The sequence below is a fragment of the Procambarus clarkii genome, chromosome 94 (assembly GCF_040958095.1).
Source record: "Procambarus clarkii isolate CNS0578487 chromosome 94, FALCON_Pclarkii_2.0, whole genome shotgun sequence".
In the NCBI taxonomy this organism is placed as follows: domain Eukaryota; kingdom Metazoa; phylum Arthropoda; class Malacostraca; order Decapoda; family Cambaridae; genus Procambarus; species Procambarus clarkii.
Window position 1 is genome coordinate 5,606,590 of NC_091243.1, and position 20,925 is coordinate 5,627,514.

A 20,925-nucleotide genomic window follows, 5' to 3' on the forward strand; every position below is an offset into this window, starting at 1 on the left:
ATACACCACCACTCACAGGATGAGTATGGGGTGCACAATAGACTACCACTCACAGAATGAGTATGGGGTGCACAATACACCTCCACTCACAAGATGAGTATGGGGTGCACAATACACCACCACTCACAGGATGAGTATGGGGTGCACAATACACCTCCACTCACAAGATGAGTATGGGGTGCACAATACACCACCACTCACAGGATGAGTATGGGGTGCACAATACACCACCACTCACAGGATGAGTATGGGGTGCACAATAAACGAGCCACGGTTGGCGGGTCGAATAAAAAAAAACCTCACCGTGTTTGCGTACTGGTCAGTAGGTTAATGCGTATAGTGGAGAGGGAACCTGCTCTATGCTCCTCCTGGCCGCCTTGTCCTCCTTCGTGAGACGATTTGGAGGTGTGCCTCACCACTGTTCCTTACCACCCTTGGCTACGGGCTCACCATAGCCCGTGCTACTTGGAACAAAAAGTTCCAAGTAGCGAAGCTTAAACAACAACGACAACATACCACCCTTGGGCCAGATTCACAAAGCAGTTACGTAAGTACTTACGAACGTGTACATCTTTCCTCAATCTGTGACGACTTTGGTTACTTATAATAAACAGTTTACAGGAATGAAAACTTGCCAATCAACTGTTGTTATTGTTATAAACATCCTCCTGGTGCTTCGGAGCTCCTTAACTATTTAATAATTGTAAACAAAGCCGCCAAAGATTGAGAAAAGATGTACAGGTTCGTAAGTGTTTGCGTAACTTCGTGAATCTAGCCCCTTGTTGCTTACTGCTCCTTTCCTACACACTTTGAAGACGTTCCTCTGGATAACTATATGTCCTTTGAATTTATAATTGCCTGCAGGTGTTTGTGCTCGTTCAGTAGAGGACTGTCAACCATCACACTGCCGTATTTCTTCACAGCTCCGTGACTTATCTCTGCCTCTCATTAAACTGTTCATCATACTAATCATTGTTTCTTTGTCTACTCTCATCATACTCCTGGGATCTTTATATGTTATCAAGTCTCATCAATTCCTGCTCTCCTCTAGTGTTGCGAAGTCACTTTCATTTTAGTTACTTTCTCTCAGCTCCGAAAACTGAGAATTAAATATATTCAGTTCAATTCATGTTTTTTATCTCAATTAGTTTTAAGTTAGCCGCGAACTAGTGACTTTAGGTATTGTATGTACTATCTCTATCTTTAAGTCCAACATTATGTATGTAACTCAATGTATGTACCTTTACCCGAATAAAAAATCTAATCTAAAAATCTAAAAAATCTAAAAATCTAAATCTTAGGTTTTACAGTTTTTTTTCCCACATCTTGCCCGAAACGCTGTGTGTATTAGTGGCTTTAGGCATTGTATATACTAACTTTATCTAGAAATCCAACATTCTGCTTATAACTCATTTTGTATGGATGTACTTTCCCTAAATATACTGATCACTAAATCCCTAAATATCGCTAAATTTTCCCTAAATAGTTGATCTCCAGTATCAGCTCTCGGTACTGGCTCCAAAGAGCCTCCACTTACAGGCTATTCATGCCCGTGCCACATTTTTGGCGACTTAATCTTTATCAATCATCAATCAATCGGGGAATGATAATGACAGTCAGGGTGAGCTGCCTTCTCTACATCAAAGGTCCTTGGGCTGCCTTCTTTACAACAGAGATCGCTTGGTTGGCCAGGCGCCGGGATGTAAACAAACAGGTGACACGTCAAAGTGGTGTTACCTCATCACTCGCCTTATTTCCATGTTTAACTTCCAAAGAAAAAATCAAACATTTTAAATATAGTTACGTTTAATTAGAATGCGGTTGTGATCTGCTTCTAAATTGATGCGATTCGGGTGTGTTTTCGGGGAGGACAATTGAAGTTGAGGAAGCTCATATCTGGCAACGGGAACCATTGCCACGTATCTTGCTGCGGCGGAAGGTCGCGCGATTTGCTTGAATATTGATAAGAATTCCTCATTTAAAATTTATACTGTTCGCTATGGCAGAGAGTCTTCCTATGAAAGTTGCCCTTCTGACTGGTATTACTGGACAGGTTAGTGATAGCATGGGGTAAAACTTGTAGCTTTGCATGTCTTGCAGAATACTGATCCAAACGCTTGTAGTCAAAGCAACTTTGGCTGGTGGGCGGCTTGAGCTTATCTCTACTTGGACTGTCTGTACATAACTAGGTACCTTCATCGTGTTATGTATGGTAAATATTTACAGAAATATAATTTTATGCTTCAATTGTCAAGGCTTTTATGCTTCAATTTGTCAAGGCTAGGAAAGGTTATAAATATTGCTTGCACCATCATAATAATAATAATAATTTCATTTGCAATATGGTATAATGGGTTGGTGAGATTACAAAAGCTTGGTATTTTTACATTCATGCAACGCCACTAACACGCATAATGTTTTGGGCAGGTCCTTTATCTAACATATCAGGTAAGATGAAAGGGTACATTGTAGCAAGGTTTTTATATCAACAGATAACAACAACAAAAGTTGACAGGTGATTACACTGGTAAGGATATATGTTATTAAGTACTAATATTGGGGAAGTGGGTAGTACAAGATACAGTGTCAGTTTGAAGCACAAGGTTGGAATCTGAGGATGAAATTAGATACATTTTTATTTTACTTTTGAACAGGGCACAAGGGCAGTGAGTTTTAAGCTCAAGGTAGGAAACTATCATTCTGCTTAAGGCAGTAAATGATATCAGGCAGGTCCCACAAATAACCCTTAAGTTGGTATATTAGATAAGTTATAACTGTCAGCATTTAGCAATACTATAATTATAATGTGTAGAACAAGGAAAAAATTACTTTAAAATTTGCTTATTTCATATTAAAGATAAAAATAGGCAGCAGAGATTTTCAAAGGAAGCCAATGACCAATGTCACTTTTTCTAGCCCTTTGTCATTATTTAAATTTGAAATTAACTCCACCCAATTTAAGAAGAAAATATGGAGCACAGACTATTAATGGATGTCAACAATTAGTGCTGGATCTATTTCCATTTTAAATAATTATAAAATGAGCTTATTTCCAGTTAAAATTGTTTTGTCATACTTTGGACTCATTACCATTATAATATTAATAAATTGTTAAACCGTACAGTATTTGTCATTTATTCACATGGGACCCTTTATTAGATCATTATTGCTCAACAAGTCATTCATAATTGTAGATCACATTTCTTTCTAAAGTTTCCAAACTAGACTAAATAAATTTACTTCCTATATGTAATCTTTTCTAACATAACCTAGCAGCAACATAACCTAGGTAAATTCACTAATGATGGCTGACTTTACCCTAGGTGGCTGGATTTACTGTGAACACCAAATGTCATGTTACCCAGTTATCACACATTTGTATAGGAATTTCACCACTACAGTATAAACATGCTATTATACCCCACTAACCTCTCAAAATTTTTGTGCATTGTGTCTGTACTGTAATAACTTGGTATTTAGTAGGTCATGTCCGATCTTAATGTTGGCAGACACTGACATAGCATACTGCTCTGTCACTGGAATTGGCAATGCAAATGTTTACTGGTTCATTCCATAAGAACCACTAAGCATTTAGATCTGATACTACTAAAAGTACAGCCTTCGCCCATCCCCACATCCTTGTTCCACAAAATTTTTTTTAAAATTATAAACTTACATACTTCATACTAATTATCATTAGTCTTAAATCACTGTTTTAAGTGTTTTAATCTAGAAGATCTCCATCTTCTGATGTGTGGTTTGGTCATCATATCTTTAGTCATGTTATTGTGTCTCATCGTCTGCAAATAGGCTGTTGTGCAATTGTAAAATATCCTGATCAGTGAGGCAACTATGTTCTTGGCCTTTTTACTACTACCTGTTTTTAAATTTAATTTAAAAAGCAATATGGTGAATTTGCATGTTACACATGATCTCAACCCTGAAGTGGATAACTATTATTACTTTTGGGCAATCCTGTGCTTAGTGGTCACTTCTCTTTGTAAGCATTTTTGTGTATTGCTTTGTGAATCTTTGATTTCTGAGTCTGCCTGTAAATTCCTACCAGTGTACTACACTTTGTATGTAGCTTAAATGCTCCTATTATCTGAAAATATTACAGTAAAATCCCCAAGAATGCAAAGTGAACTTGTGTTCTGAATTATACATGCACGTCTCTGCTTGTACAATTTGAATTTTGAATTAAAATTTAAACTGTAGTTGTGAACCTGCTTAACTAAATTTACAAATGTCATGGATAATTTGGTTTCGCATTGTTAGACACTGGAATCCTATTTGGCTTATCAACGTTGCCCTGTTGGAGGGGGAGGCTGTGTAGTTGACTGGTCAGTTACTTGCTAAACTTATTTATATATTGTATATATATTTACAGTGTTTAACTGATCAATCATGTGATGTGACTGGCACACACATACTGCACTATTGTTTATCTTCAACTTGGTAGTTATATTTTGTTTGTGGAATTTGCGAGTTTATTAACATATTGTTTTGCATTTTTTTTAATCTTGCTGATATGTAAGCTTTCGGTATGGATAGCTAGCCATTGTATCGGAAAATTACCAGATAATGTTTGGAGATATATTGAGAGGTTCAGTCTTGTGTTTGTAATATATACTCTTCATCATTAACTTAAAACAGGCCAAAAGTGGGAAAGTAAGATATTGCACCAAGTTCTTGTGAGGAAACCCTACACGTGACATTCCTCGCAAACATGCCTCTTGCTCTTATTACTGGCGCCACTGGTCAGGTATAGTACCGTGTATTTATTTACTGCATACTTTAGTATGTTCATGATTCTTCACCCCATTTTTAGTGATTAACACACACATACTGAGGCTGTTGCATGATAGTTAATAAAAATGTGTGCGCTTACATTTGCACGTTTGAGTGTGTTCCACAAAATCTTCTCCAATGTTGTTGGAATAAACTGTTCCTCACTCACTTGTTCCGTTGAATTTAATCATGTGTGTTTCACTGACTAATTGCTGTGCTGTGCTTCCTGTTCTTTCATCTTGATTGTTATTCTGTGTGTTATAACCACATGTTTAATATTTGTTTGTCCTTCATAATATACATTAATTTTATAGCTAGCTAGCTAATAACATATGTGATTTATTTCATGTTTACCTTTTATTTGTGTTTTATGTATTTGTCTCTTGTTGTTGCTGGGATATGCCTAATTATATATATGGTGTTAAAAACTAAGATTCTTAAATTGTAGGATGGATCATACTTGGCTGAACTGCTGCTGAGTAAGGGGTACCAAGTACATGGTATTATTAGGAGATCTTCATCGTTCAACACTGGCCGCATTCGTCATCTGTATGAGGATGAAAAGGTAAACAAATAAGATGGCTGGCTGCGTTAAACTTTTATAAATTTGTCAAATCCAACAATTATTTTTAACACAAGAATTAAATCCATTGAATCACTGATTCAATGGATTGAAAGGCTACAAACAATATTTATTGGTCCACCTATCATGTAAGCTCAATACTGTATAAAAATTTGCGATTGTATTTATCATGTTTTGGAAAATTTGTCAGTTCCCAATGGGAAAGTAATTCATTACTGTAAATGAATTATACACCACACACTGTCTCTTTATAGCACTCCGAGATTCTTTCCAAAAACTATAGCAACATTATTATGCTACAGTATACTGTAATGTAATACTCATTTATTGTTAAAAAAATTCAAAGCTAGGGTTTTACATATTAAATAATATTTAGTAAATGCTTTGTGCTAATTGACGTAAAGTTTTTTATGAAGTTCAGATTTCTGGATGACAAGAAATGGCATCTGTGTAGAAATAAAAATACTTATGTCTTTCATAGGGGTGTGTTCACCTACACCCAAACCCTACTCTACAGCCAAATGGACAGGCTGGTTATTCATATAATAAGAGTAGAAGCCACATTATTTAGATTTGATGACAAATAAATATTTCTTTTAGATCCACAGAAATGGAAGGATGACACTTCATTATGGTGACTTGACTGACTCCACCTGCCTTGTTAAGATAATTTCTCGTGTTCAGCCAGATGAGATTTACAATCTTGGTGCTCAGAGCCACGTTAAGGTAAGAGTATTTGCAGAGTAAATATTAATAATAGGTTTATTATTATTTTATGAATTATACATAGGAAAATGTCAGTGTTTAATTAGTAGATACAGAAATTGAACATTATATAAAGTTTGACACGGTATTTAAACAAGTGACTAACCCTCTTTGACACATGTACTTTTTCATACATATTTTATTATTTTAAGTCCTCAGTTTGAAAAAATAGTCTGTACTCTACAGTGGAGTTTTTGATAATCAGTATTCCAAATTCCTGTAACACCGATAATCCAGTATGATCTTTTTTTTACTTCATTTCTTTGTTTTGTTACACCATGCTTTGTCATTGTTTACACATTAAATTTTTGTCTGTCATGTACTGTTTAGTACATTGGTAGGTATTTGAGAGATATAGCTTTTAGTTTTTGTTATTTGTCAAGTTTTCCATTTAATATGAACTTTAATAAACTATTAGACAATACCATATTGTACAGAAACAATCATTGCTTATACATACATGCATTCATACAACTAGAGTAAGGTCAGTAGTTGCATCCTGGGTAAGGTCAGTAGATACCCTTGGATAACCTCAATAAGCTTAAGTACTTTACAAGTTTCCTGTCCCTGACAATGGGAAATCATAACACATTTACTGCTGGGTATGGCTTCCTGGAAGAAGGAGTATTAACTGAATTGGCTGTATGTGGGGTCATTATAGCATAATTCTTAGGGAGATGCATCCCTGCAGAGGTCAGTGCAGTTGGTTCCCAGTCAAATGAGTTTGGGTCAAATTTTTAGCCAAGGTGAGATGCTTGGAAGCATTTCCCTACATCCAATGCCTCTGTTCATCTAGTAATAAATAGGTATCATTAGTAAATAATAAATAAGTAAATTGATTAGTCATCAGCCTAAGGGGGACATTGATAAGCCTAAAAGCCTTCCCGTACCAAGTAATTAGAAATCATCACTTATTGCCTATAACCAGCATATTAAAAGTGTTGTTACTGGAACAACAGTACAGATGATAAGAATGATTTTATAAATACATTCTATAGGTACTCATTTCCTTGCATAAAACCCTACTCTTCCACACAAGACACACACAATTTATGAAACAATGAAAGATTGGTTTGGTTAAAATTCATCTTTGGACTGCATAATCTACAGGAGTCTGACAATGGCAAGATATGGCTGGAGAATAACATTAGATGTGTTATTGCTACCGTGTCTGCATATCAATCCCAGTATCTGATTTGTCTTTCAAATATTTATACAGTGCTTTGATTTTATGGTGTGAGATCCCTTCTAATCATAACTTTCAGATCGTTTTGTTTAACTAATTTTTCTATAATTTCAGGTGTCTTTTGATTTGGCTGAATATACAGGAAATGTGGATGCTATGGGAACACTTCGGTTACTTGATGCCATCAGAACGTGTGGCTTAGACAAGAAAGTAAAATTCTATCAAGCATCCACATCTGAACTTTTTGGTAAAGTTCAAGAAATTCCACAGAAAGAAACCACCCCATTCTATCCTAGATCACCCTATGGTAAGGACATACACATATATACTGTGTGCATACTGTGACCCTCAAAAAATGTGGGAGAGGCATTCCTAGAAAATGATGCGTGTAGTGAATCCACTCTTTAAGTGGAATTCTACAAAAAACGATAACAGTTGGGATCGGTTTCAGAGATCCGAATTTGTTATTTTTTCATGAATTTAAAAGTATTAAACAAAGTAAATCCATTGATGATAAAAGTGTCTGTTTGCAGTGATTGATTGTATAATTATTAGAGGTGGGCTAGTTGAACCACAATCACAAATTCTCTGAAATCATGCACAATCCATAGACAGTTTCCTCCAAACAGCATTTATTGTAATGTGCTTCACTTCTGGCCATGTACCATTTATATTTCTAATTGCATCACAAGAACTAAACTGCATAAACAGTCAGGCAGACAAGAAAGCATGGAAGCAGGTAGGCACGCATTCAAGTAAGCAGATTGCAGATATGTAGACATGCAATCAGATTGGCATGTTGGCAAGCAGGCAAGCAGGCAGGCATGTAGGATGCAATCAAGTCAACGACCATATAGATATGAAATTAGGCTGGCAGTGAAGGCATGCAGGCTAGACAATAAAGACCAAGCCAACAACTGGCTTTATCAGATCACGGTTGTCACTGGATAGTGCGCGGGAGGCTGTCGTACATTCTCATCTTGTTTAAATCATCTGCTTCCTCCACACCTATAAATTTCATAATTGGCAGCTGTAGTACTTAACTACAGCCCTCACTGTGTATTGTATAATGATTTACAAGTGTTCAAGTTTGTATCTTCATTTATACATTTTATACATATAAATATTTATGCACATTCATTCATACCTTCAGCCCACATTTTTAGTTTAATCTTCTCTAAGTGTTTTCTTCTGTATTGATGCCAATTACATAAATATTAATTATTTTTAGGTGCTGCCAAACTGTATGCTTATTGGATAGTAGTGAACTATAGAGAAGCATATGGCATGTATGCTTGTAATGGAATCCTCTTCAACCACGAGTCTCCAAGACGAGGGGAAACATTTGTGACACGCAAGATCACTCGATCAGTAGCCAAGATTCACCTGGGACATTTAGAAAAATTTGAACTTGGAAATCTTGATTCCCAGAGAGACTGGGGACATGCAAAGGACTATGTTGAGGTAACAGTATTACAAACACATTTTAATGATAATATATTAAATATTCTAAGATATTTTCTTATACATAGGGAGATGGCTATATTAATTAGTTTTTACCATTGAATTTTTTACTTGATATTAAGTATAATTGCATTTATATTGAAGTACAGTAACCTCATCTAAGCAGGGTTCATTGTTCTTAAAATATTTAACCTTTTTTTTTTTTATGAAGTGACTAAATTCTATTTCAGTATATACAAAATTATGCACATTATTAATTTTGCAAGTGTGTCATTCATCTACTATATCCTACAGTAAAATACCTTACTTCCTCTTGAGGTCTAAGGCATGCTGTGTTTGGATTTAGCGATTACTGAAATTGATCCTACTATCTGATTGATTGATTGAATCGACTAAGGTGCGTCTGGGATCATCCTGGACTTAAGTTCGAACCCTCATCATAGCCCTTGTGAATTTGTTCATTAACACAGAAGTGTTTGGCACCATTTTCCTTCACCTGATGCCTCTGTGCACATTACAGTAAATACATACCCAAGAGTCAGCTGTTGTGGGTTGCATCCTGAGAAAGGCCAGTAAGTGGCCTAGGCTTATCAAGGTTTCCCCCCTTTCCCCTAACAAATTTCATGTTCCCGACTATGGGAACCAAAAAAAATTGCACTTGTGGAAAATCAGGTTCCAAGTACTGATTTTTGGCTTTGGACCACAAAGGAAATCTTTGAATTTCTTCATTTACGGTCATTTAGTATGACCCCTCTAAAAAATTAATTCTACTTATAAGTTTGGAACTGTGTATATCAACTTGTTCGGGCAAATTCAAAGAAAATCTTGATATTCTATTCCAGTAAACAGTTCTTATTGCAATGCAACATGCTTGGATCAATGAGTCTTGTGTCAACCAAATGTTGATAAATAACTAAAAATCTTTACAATAAACTCAAATACTGTACAGCAAATTATTATACTGTTTGAATATTTTGGGCAAGCAAACAATAACTGGCAAAATGTTCACAAAATTGCCAACAAATTTGATGTACCCAATCCTCCATGTTAGAAGCCTTCCTATCACTCTTCCAGTATATTGTAGTTTCCAGATCAACTTCTTATGTGGGACTTTGTCGAAAACCTTATTTAGGTCCAGATAAGTGCAGTCAACCTAACCATCTCTTTCTGGTAAAAGCACTGTGGCTCTATTCATGCCTGGAGTGGCTGGCTGTGTAAGGGCTCCACCTCTCCACTAGTAAGGTGATGAGGTTAGTGCTGTGAACCATGCCTGGAGTGGCTGGCTGTTTAAGGGCTCCACTCCTCCACTAGTAATGTGACGAAGTTAGTGCTGTGAACCATGCCTGGAGTGGCTGGCTGTGTAAGGATTAGAATAATGTCATCAAGATAAGAATACAGTAATGTCATTATTTTAATTTTGTGCATCGAATAATTGTTATATACAGTATTTATAATTTTGCTACCAAAATTATTGCTCTATCATGTGAGAAAGAAAATTATTATATAATATATTTTCTGTGAATTTTTTAATTAGAGCAACATCACCCCAGTTTCAGGCAACCATGCACACTTGTGTTGAGAACAAAAGTCTCTATTTTATGTTTGTGTTCCCAGTAACTATCATTTGCTATAAAGAAAACTAATGTTGTTTAACAACTGTATTTTATGTGAATATTTTAATTGAAGCTACAGCATCAAACTACTGTACCTTATGTTTTAACAGGATGACATTTGTACTCTCCCAACTGTGCTTGTGGGGGTTGAGAACTTGCCTTCTCGAAGTGTCAGTTTTGAACTGCACAGTATCGTTGAGATGTTTTCCAAATACTTGAATTATTTTTGATCACCTGATTATTTTAGCCCTTTTGTCACATTTAATTATTTTCCTTGTGTTGCATGATTTCTGCTGAGCACAGTACAGTTCGATCTGACTGAGCAAAACATTGCTTGAAATCGTATGTAAAGCAAGGATTCAGACTTCACATCATCTCACTTTGCCATATTTACTTTGCTTTGACTATTCCAAATAATTCCTGGTCCTTGTATTGTCTCCGTTTCCTCAAAGATTCTATAGTAGTAGGCATCCATCAGTCTCAAGAGACTATGGAGCTGTGCTCTGGTTGTCAGTCTTGAGTGGCCTCTCCAGGGCGCAAAGCCAGGGTAGGTTAATACGGAGGAGAAGCTGTTACCCAAGCAGCAGGTCCCCCCCCCCCCCCAACCTCTCCACGGTGCCGGAAGTCTCCAATGGAAAGTTAAACGCCAATACGATTGGTTCCAGCACCATCGCAGGAACTGTGAGCTCTGGAGTTGACCTCAAAGTTGGTGAAAGAAGTCACAGGGACCCCAAACCCAGATACTGCCGTGGTCAGGACTGGAGAGGAACCACCCTATCAAGGGCAAGAACAACCCCAGTCTCCTGAAGCAGAGCCTAGGCCGCATGAGCCCCAAGAGGTGGACGTCCCAGTCCCTCACCTACGGGTTCCAGACAGAGCCCTCATTGCCACAGCCCTCTTTCACCCGAGGTCGGCTTCCTTCATGAACAAGCAGAAGGAAGAGTGTTAATTATTAAATACAACAATTATTATTATAATAATAATAATTGTTAAAGATATTATAACAACAGCAAGATTCACGCCTCTTGAATCTTGTTGTTGTTGTTGAATGTATCCTCAACAATATTCTTCCATTTTCTCTGAACACCTACCTCCTCGTCCTTAAGAAAGTGGGAAACAGTAATGCTGGTTATTACAATATTTTCTTTTGTAATGTTTATACTCTTTAATATTTGAATTGTAATTCTTTGTACAGGGTATGTGGAAAATTCTCCAACAAGATGAGCCTGATGACTTTGTGTTGGCAACAGGAGAGGTTCACTCTGTAAAGGAGTTTGTAGAAGCTGCTTTTAAAGAGGTAACTTGAACTATGCTGTTTTATTGGTATTTACTAGTGTCATTGTTTATCATAATTTTTTCAATCTGTTTAAGTTTCATGTAGCTGCTTGTTCTGTATGATCCATACAGCATTTTATGTTTATCTTCCTTTGCATTTTTAAGCCTGATTTTTCCTGACTTATAGCCTCACTATTTATTATGTTTATCAGTCAAGTTCGTTATGTTGTTTTCTCTGAATCCATCCAAACCAGGTTGCCTATATACATGGGTACTGTTTCTGTTGATGTTCATTTTATACTTTACTCTGTAAAGCTGTCATTTTAACCTATTAACATCTCTCCAGTAATCACTACCACTTGTGAAGCTTTCACTTTTAGCTGCTCTTACCTCATTTGGCATTGTTGGTGTCTGAATATATTTTTTAAATTTTTAAATTGTAAGGGTGCAGCTTACAATAGAATGCGAAGGTAATACAAATTCCTTATGCAAACTCTCCCATCACACCTCACTTGTCATTTAAAGTCAGAAGTAAAATAATACTTCCCTGCATTATTCTGAAGGTAATGCTAGCCTCTTGTCATTTTTTTTATCTAGAATATATTATAGTATTGGGGGGGGGGGAGGAAGGACCTCAATACCAGCCTAAAGTATATATACCTGTATACACAGTATACCTAGTATATAGACAGGCTGCCTGGCTCCTGACAAAATTGATTATGATGTTTTATTGACAGGAATCCAGCCCATGTTAATGGCACTAAAGTTTCAAAATAAATGTAAATTGTTAATGGAGAGATTTTGAACACCTTACAAAGTATAGCATATAATACATTTTATTTTGTGTGAAATTGTTGAAAAAGTAACAAATATTCCTAAGGAAATATTTTATTGGTGGTCTGATTAATGATCAAACTTCTAATGTTTTAATAAAATATTATTTATTGTACTATTTCAATTACTGTACATAATATAATTATTTTATTGCATGGTATTGTATTTTTTTATCTGCAGATTGGTAGGGAAATCTACTGGGAAGGCTCAGGTGTGGATGAGGTTGGGAAAGAAAAAGGCTCGGATGTTATCCGAGTAACAGTCAACCCCAAGTACTATCGTCCAGCGGAAGTGGTAAGGAGAGCTTTTCTGTCTTATGTGTAGCTCATCTTTCGTGTGTATCTTATCTCAAAACATATTTTAATGCAAAGAAACAGTGTTGGTATTTATATCTTGTTTCTTTCTTTCAAAACACAAGTTTCATCACCAGTGCCTGAAATGGAATAAAATGTATAAAGTAAACTCAATTTGAAAGAGTTTGCAAAACATGCTGGCACATACTAGTACTTTAGATGGTATATTTTTTTAGCCCTTTAACTTCTGGAGAAACAATGTGCAAAGAATGTTGGGAAAAAATATTTTTTGTAAAATAGATGGTTTAAAGAATGCATACAAGAAATATTGACACAAAAATATTACAAATTTTTATGACCAAAAAAAAGCTTCGTAGATCCTAGATGCTTTCACAGCAAAGCAAAAAAAAAAAAAAAAAAAATCCACGGCTGTGTTTATGTAACGAGGGTGGCTAAGTTTGTTTTTATTTTAACACAGGAGGGTATAAGAGCAGATGGCTTACAACTCTTGTTAGCAAGCCTAGAAACATTCCGTGTTTTTTTTTTTTTTTTTTTTTTTTTTTTTTTTTTTTTTAAAGCCTGACCCTATTAATTTTACTCAATAAACGATCTGCTGAGTAAACAGAGACACAAGGTTAAGGCTTAGTTCCAAACCTCTTCCTTCCATCCTAAGTGCATGAACCCAAACCGATATGGCTTTTGAGGCTTTTGGGGCGAGTGTGCACATAGAAGCATGCAGAAAGAGTGTGCCAGCCGGAAAATCTTTAGCATGTCTTCTTCTTCTGTAGAAGTCTCAAATTCACCAAAGTTCTCCGCAGCAAACAGTTTTCCCAAGTAACAACACCTAAGAATCATAAGAAATCGTAGTAACAACACCAAAGAATCATAAGAAATCGTATTTGGAAAAACATTTTGATCCTTGGTAAGAACAGTAATGTTTTTCTATTAAGCTATACAGTACAAGTATTTAAGTACTGTGCTGTACTTGCAACTCAAATATTGTTGTGTGGGCAGGTGAGTTTAATCCCTAACATAGCAACATCTTTTTCAACCACAGGGTTGGTACCTGTATGTACTGTTTTGTATGTACAATATATGAAACAATATTTATAAAAATTTACAAGGCAAAAAATAATAAATATGCTTATGTGTGTGTACAAAAAATCTGTGAACATATTCTGTACAGTACATTGTTTTACTGTTTAGGACTGTTTATATTAAAACAGAGATACAGACCCAGGAAACAGGATTGGTTCAACGAACTGTGACAGGGCTAGAGACCAAAAGACACAAAAATTAAATCACTATTGGAAGAGGCCAAACCCTCAAATGTACCAGCAATACAAAGAAACAATAAACAACTACACAGCAGTGAGAAGAGAGGCTGAAAGAAATTTTTAAAATGGGATACCGGACACATGTAAAACAGAACCAGGCCTATTCTGTAAATTCATTAAAAGCAAATTGCTTTTAGTTTATAAAATTAAGTTTAACATCCAGATTCCAAACCTGCAATGCCTTTATCTCAACTTCTCGTGGGTTGTCAATTATTAACTCTGTAATCTTCTTGTATTCTTTCATCAGCACATCCACCCTTTCTAGTTTTTTCTGTCACATCTTCAAATTGAGTAGCCCCTTGGGAATACAACTTCATTTAAATATTTTATTCAAGCGTTGTCTCTCTTAGTGCATCAATATCTGGGACCTTAAACTAAATTATATCTTTTAGCTCTACTATTTTTTTATCTTGCTCATCTATGTTGGTATATACAATTTTCAGGAACATGTTTCCTCTCTCTTTGTTCTTTGCTTCTCCTTTTGCTAATGATTTTGTTGGTTTGTTTTTATGTACCATTTTACAGGCCTTCTAGTCCCTATCACCTTGTAGAAAAAAGGATTTATTTCTTCTATTTCCATTTAGATGTTTTGCATCATCAAGGTTTAGTTTTAGTTTTTCTTTGTATTCCCTTGAGAGGTCTCATCTTTATGACCAAAGTTTTCCATCCTCATCATTCTTCAGTTTCCTAAGCACTTCCATAATTTGCTTCACTCTATTAAATGGCACCCTTAAGAAGTGATTCTTGTCTTTCTCATATTTGCCTATCCTCTTAAAATCACTGACATTTTCCTGTCACGAGGCCTTCTCCTAGTCCTACTATTTTCTCGATGATTTTTTTTCCTCGACTGCTGCTGCTGCTCTATCCAAGATGGTATTTCCTTTTCGAAGCACCCAAAATTAATGTGGACTGAATTCTGTCTGCAGTGCTTTGTACTAATTTACTGTTAGTAACCAGTCCTTTCCTAATTGCTTGTCTAATGTCTGTTTCTTGCTGGTCATTTCTGTTTATGACTTCCAAACATACTTCCTGATTTCCTCATTCATATATCACATTAATTCCTACTGATTTTCTCTGAGAAATATTTGAAGGACCTGGTGTGTCAGACTCTGAAGAGAGTATTCCCTCTGATCACATTGTTAACAAGGTGTGCCTGTAGGTTGTAAAACATTTAAGGGTGATGCCAAGCTTCATATTGAGTGGAGATTGTGCCCCATCCCCTCTTTTCAGCCCCATCCTCTCCTAGCCCCACCTTCTCTCTCCCAGCCCCACCTTCTCTCTCCCAGCCCCACCTTCTCTCTCCCAGCCCCACCTTCTCTCTCCCAGCCCCACCTTCTCTCTCCCAGCCCCGCCTTCTCTCTCCCAGCCCCGCCTTCTCTCTCCCAGGCCCGCCTTGCCTCTCCCAGGCCCGCCTTGCCTCTCCCAGGCCCGCCTTGCCTCTCCCAGGCCCGCCTTCTCTCTCCCAGCCCCGCCTTCTCTCTCCCAGGCCCGCCTTGCCTCTCCCAGGCCCGCCTTGCCTCTCCCAGGCCCGCCTTGCCTCTCCCAGGCCCGCCTTGCCTCTCCCAGGCCCGCCTTGCCTCTCCCAGGCCCGCCTTGCCTCTCCCAGGCCCGCCTTGCCTCTCCCAGGCCCGCCTTGCCTCTCCCAGGCCCGCCTTGCCTCTCCCAGGCCCGCCTTGCCTCTCCCAGGCCCGCCTTGCCTCTCCCAGGCCCGCCTTGCCTCTCCCAGGCCCGCCTTGCCTCTCCCAGGCCCGCCTTGCCTCTCCCAGGCCCGCCTTGCCTCTCCCAGGCCCGCTTTGCCTCTCCCAGGCCCGCCTTGCCTCTCCCAGCATCTCTTTCAGCCCCCCCCCCCTTCTCCCAGCCCTCCCTGCTCCTTTTTCCAGCACAATAAGTATAGGTACTTACCTGTCAATAAGTACCTATACTTATTGTGCTGAAAAAAGGAGGCAGGGAGGGCTGGGTGTGAGGGTTCGGCTGAAAGAGGAGCTGGGAGAGAGAGGGGGGGAATTTGGGGAGAGAGTGAGGGGGAATTTAGGGGGAGAGAGAGAGAGGGGGGGAATTTAGGGAGAGAGAGAGAGAGAGGGGGATTTAGGGGGAGAGAGAGAGGGGGAATTTAGGGAGAGAGAGATAGGGGGGGAATTTAGGGAGAGAGAGAGGGGGAACTCACGTCACTGGGAGACAGAAGAGTTAGAGGGGACATTATCACCACATACAAGATTCTCAGAGGAATTGATAGGGTAGATAAAGACAGGCTGTTTACCACAAGGGGCACACACACTTGGGGGGACAAGTGGAAACTGAGTGCCCAAATGAGTCATAAAGATGTTAGAAATAATTTCTTCAGTATCAGAGTGGTTAACAAATGGAATGCTTTAAGCAGTGATGTGGTGGAGGCAGACGCCATACATAGCTTTAAGTGTAGATATGATAGAGCCCAGTAGACTCAGGAACCTGTACATTAGTTGATTGACAGTTGAGAGGTGGGACCAAAGAGCCAGAGCTCAACCCCCGCAAGCACAACTAGGTAAGTACAACTAGGTAAGTACACTCACTCACTCACGCTCACTCACTCACGCTCACTCACTCACTCTCACTCACTCACTCACGCTCACTCACGCTCACTCACTCACTCACGCTCACTCACTCACGCTCACTCACTCACTCACGCTCACTCACTCACGCTCACTCACGCTCACTCACGCTCACTCACTCACGCTCACTCACTCACGCTCACTCACTCACGCTCACTCACTCACGCTCACTCACTCACTCACGCTCGCTCACTCACGCTCGCTCACTCACTCACGCTCACTCACTCACACTCACTCACTCACGCTCACTCACTCACTCACGCTCACTCACTCACTCACGCTCACTCACTCACGCTCACTCACTCACGCTCACTCACTCACGCTCACTCACTCACGCTCCCTCACACAAGCGTGAGGGAGCGTGTGTGAGGGAGCCTGTCACTCCCTCCTCCCTCAAGATGTGTTATTGTGACCTGACAGGTGTGTGTGCATTGTTGTTGTAAACTGACAGGTGTGTGTGCACTGTTATTGTGACCTGACAGGTGTGTGCATTGTTGTTGTGACCAGGTGTGGTGTGCTTCACAAGTTGTGTGGTGGTGATGTATTCAGTTGCAACTATAACGTAAATTCGGGCTTGTGGTATATAATTTGTCACCAAAACCTTCAAAGTGACAAATTATATATGCGGACTGTGACTTGAAAACGCGATAGGATGGATTATACAAAATAAGAAGTTTGTAAGTATTTGTAGGTCTTGCGGGTAAAACTGAAACACCATAGGCAATATAATGTTTTATTATTAATTAATTAATTAACATAGTTGCAACTGGAGGTTGCTAGTAATTTGTAACTGCGAGTTTCAGCCTATGGTGTGATACATACGTTAAGTGACCTTAATAGCCATACTTGTATACCTATTTTGCCTAATGTTTAAGTAGGCACCCGTAAACACGGCAAGTGATGCGTAAATAAGGTATACGAGGTTAGAGAATTCATCCTAAAATGATAAATGGTGGAATTAAGAATATTAACAGAGGATGCATAGTCTGTGCACGAGTATGTTAAGCCTAAATAATTAACATTACATGCACATTACCAATAATTACGCATTTACATAGGTAAAGACTAATGTAAATGACAACGTCTGTGCGTGATTTAGTACGGGAATAAGGTTACATGTTTAAATTATGCCTCCCCAACCCGGCAGGACAGCCAGGGCCTTGCTGTTCTTGGTAGGGGGGGCCTGGCAGGGCTGGTGGAGGCCTGCAGGGCTGGGGGGGCCCGGCAGGGCTGGTGGAGGGGGCAGCTAGGGCCCGGCAGGGCTGGGGGAGGGGGCCTGCAGGGCAGCCAGGGCCCGGCAGGGCTGGTGAAGGCCTCCAGGGCTGGGGGGCTAGGCAGGGCTGGTGGAGGGGGCAGCTAGGGCCCGGCAGGGCTGGGGGAGGGGGCCTGCAGGGCAGCCAGGGCCCGGCAGGGCTGGTGAAGGCCTCCAGGGCTGGGGGGCTAGGCAGGGCTGGTGGAGGGGGCAGCTAGGGCCCGGCAGGGCTGGGGGAGGGGGCCTGCAGGGCAGCCAGGGCCCGGCAGGGCTGGTGAAGGCCTCCAGGGCTGGGGGGCTAGGCAGGGCTGGTGGAGGGGGCAGCTAGGGCCCGGCAGGGCTGGGGGAGGGGGCCTGCAGGGCAGCCAGGGCCCGGCAGGGCTGGTGAAGGCCTCCAGGGCTGGGGGGCTAGGCAGGGCTGGTGGAGGGGGCAGCTAGGGCCCGGCAGGGCTGGGGGAGGGGGCCTGCAGGGCAGCCAGGGCCCGGCAGGGCTGGTGAAGGCCTCCAGGGCTGGGGGGCTAGGCAGGGCTGGTGGAGGGGGCAGCTAGGGCCCGGCAGGGCTGGGGGAGGGGGCCTGCAGGGCAGCCAGGGCCCGGCAGGGCTGGTGAAGGCCTCCAGGGCTGGGGGGCTAGGCAGGGCTGGTGGAGGGGGCAGCTAGGGCCCGGCAGGGCTGGGGGAGGGGGCCTGCAGGGCAGCCAGGGCCCGGCAGGGCTGGTGAAGGCCTCCAGGGCTGGGGGGCTAGGCAGGGCTGGTGGAGGGGGCAGCTAGGGCCCGGCAGGGCTGGGGGAGGGGGCCTGCAGGGCAGCCAGGGCCGGGCAGGGCTGGTGGGGGGCCCGGCAGGGCTGGTGGGGGGCCTGGCAGGGCACGCCAGCATCAGCGCGAGTGTCTGAAGTGTGAATTATCAGCATAGCTTCTCGTTCCTCCAGCCCACTTGATGACATCAGTGTGTCGGGTCATGCACCGGCTACCTCTTTCCCCCCGTGACCTACTGCTTCCGTACAGGGACAACACCACACACTAAAAAGATAAAAAGCAGTCGTGAAAAACACTTGACAATCAATGACACCTCCCGTACTTACGATCCGTCGTGAAACATGCTCAACTTGCAAGTAATCCTTGAGAAATTTATGAGTAAAAGTACTCTTGCGGAGTTTAACCTTTAACAACCATCCATGAACATAATTGACACCTTTTACGACTTTCAGGGATTATACTAGGCATGTGTAAGAGATCAAGGTGAATGATAATACGCGAGATTAACTTATAACTTATTAACCTACTTATAAGTTTCTTAGATTATAAGGACCTGCCCGAAACGCTGCGCGTACTAGTGGCTTTACAAGAATGTAATTACTATGCTATGTATTCTCACAATCCCAATGTACCTTCTTGTATATATATAAATAAATAAATAAAGATTGGTGCTATGGGTATGTTCACGCGCACACGCATACTGTCACACGGGCACACGCACTTGTGGCCTCATCCCTCTCTTGCACTTTACCCTCGTGACACGCTACCATCACTACTCTGCACTCCTCATTTGACTCATTTACTACCATTTTGTATGAACAGTCTGGAGGATAACACGCTGTACCCGAGACTCGTGCTGCGCCGCCAATTAGACAAGCACGCCGGGCGAGAATGTTTGGCGAATGCTGCATAGGCCTACAACGCCCTGGCTTAGAAGGGAGAGGAGGGCTTGGTTGAAATTGTGCCGTGAGGGGGGGGGGGGGTCACGGACCCAAGGTGGGTCCCAAGAAAGTCCGCCCCCCCCCCCCCCCTCCAACCTGCAGAGTGAAGATGTATGCCGATGCATGAAGTAGTTTAGCTGTTATTGCTGTTTTAGATTCAGCTACTCGGAACAAAAGTTCCAAGTAGCACGGGCTATGGTGAGCCCGTAGTGGATTTTGAGTAGTTTAGCACATAGACGGTGCTAAATAGCTTTCCTGGCTTGGTGTCTTTTGTTACACACTTGCGTCTCCTGACTTGGCTTGCATAAATAGCCTGTGAGTTGGTACCTGAACTGTGTTCAGTAATGGTGATTATACTAAGAGAATATGACTGTACAGACAGTATCCTCGATAACGATCATTAGTTTGACAAAATAAACCAGGCAAATATTGCGCTCTTACAGCAGATCATTCACCCTTCAGTTAATATTGTGGCTGACGTCACTCGCCGAGTGGCAGCTATGGAAAGCACAGAGCATGTTGCTTGTTCTGTGGGTATTATGATGACCACATTCATGTTGACCAGACCACACACTAGAAGGTGAAGGGACGACGACGTTTCGGTCCGTCCTGGACCATTCTCAAGTCATCAATCGACTTGAGAATGGTCCATGGACGGACCGAAACGTCGTCGTCGCTTCACCTTCTAGTGTGTGGTCTGGTCAACATACTTTAGCCACGTTATTGTGACTCATCGCCTGCACCACCTTCATCTGCGCCCCCTATGGCAGGGGGGCGTCGTCTCCGGTGTTCACGCCTACTTGTACGCTCACGCGGCCGCCACTTAACCCGTGTTATGGCGCCCCACCAGTTTATTTTCACCGCGTGTTGATATAGGGTAGTGCCTGTGCTTGGGGGCAATTTGCTCTTGTTATTATCATTTGAGAGTTTATTGCCGTACCAGTCGTTTATTTTAGTATTAATATTGTATTTGTGTGTTGAAGCCGAATTGGTCGTCATCGACGGCGAGGGTTGAAGCCTCCTGGATTACCTTCCTCTTTTAATAGTCTAATATATATATATATATATATATATATATATATATATATATATATATATATATATATATATATATATATATATATGTATATATACAACCCGTTCTCGCAAATTCGTAAAGTCAATATTGACTTATTAACTACGTGCATAGGTGATATACTAAACATAATAGATACCCTTAAAAAGATTCATAGAAAACACCGACCTAACCT

The 20,925-nt window shown here is 40.7% G+C and overlaps 2 protein-coding genes across 9 annotated transcripts in view; one reads left to right on the forward strand and one right to left on the reverse strand.

The window, feature by feature from the left end:
• Positions 1–20,925, forward strand: part of Gmd (GDP-mannose 4,6 dehydratase) — a 31,100-nt gene that overhangs the window by 1,408 nt on the left and 8,767 nt on the right. Inside the window, exons 1-8 of one of the 7 annotated variants that reach the window (XM_045729375.2) lie at positions 1,688–2,053; positions 4,657–4,765; positions 5,240–5,356; positions 5,975–6,100; positions 7,440–7,632; positions 8,557–8,789; positions 11,598–11,699; positions 12,692–12,805. In XM_045729375.2, coding sequence (XP_045585331.1) covers positions 4,730–4,765; positions 5,240–5,356; positions 5,975–6,100; positions 7,440–7,632; positions 8,557–8,789; positions 11,598–11,699; positions 12,692–12,805 — 921 coding nt within the window. In that variant the 5' untranslated portion in view covers positions 1,688–2,053; positions 4,657–4,729. Of the gene's footprint in view, positions 1–1,594; positions 2,054–2,124; positions 2,213–4,656; positions 4,766–5,239; positions 5,357–5,974; positions 6,101–7,439; positions 7,633–8,556; positions 8,790–11,597; positions 11,700–12,691; positions 12,806–20,925 lie in introns of those variants that run through there. The other 6 variants (XM_069319832.1, XM_045729378.2, XM_045729376.2 and 3 more) reach the window with 6 other exon arrangements.
• Positions 17,886–20,925, reverse strand: part of LOC123747291 (metallophosphoesterase MPPED2) — a 64,644-nt gene continuing 61,604 nt past the window's right edge. Inside the window, exon 9 of one of the 2 annotated variants that reach the window (XR_011226165.1) lies at positions 17,886–18,998. The gene's annotated coding sequence lies outside the window, so the exon portion shown is untranslated. The remainder of the gene's footprint in view (positions 18,999–20,925) is intronic. The other variant, XM_045729387.2, reaches the window with a different exon arrangement.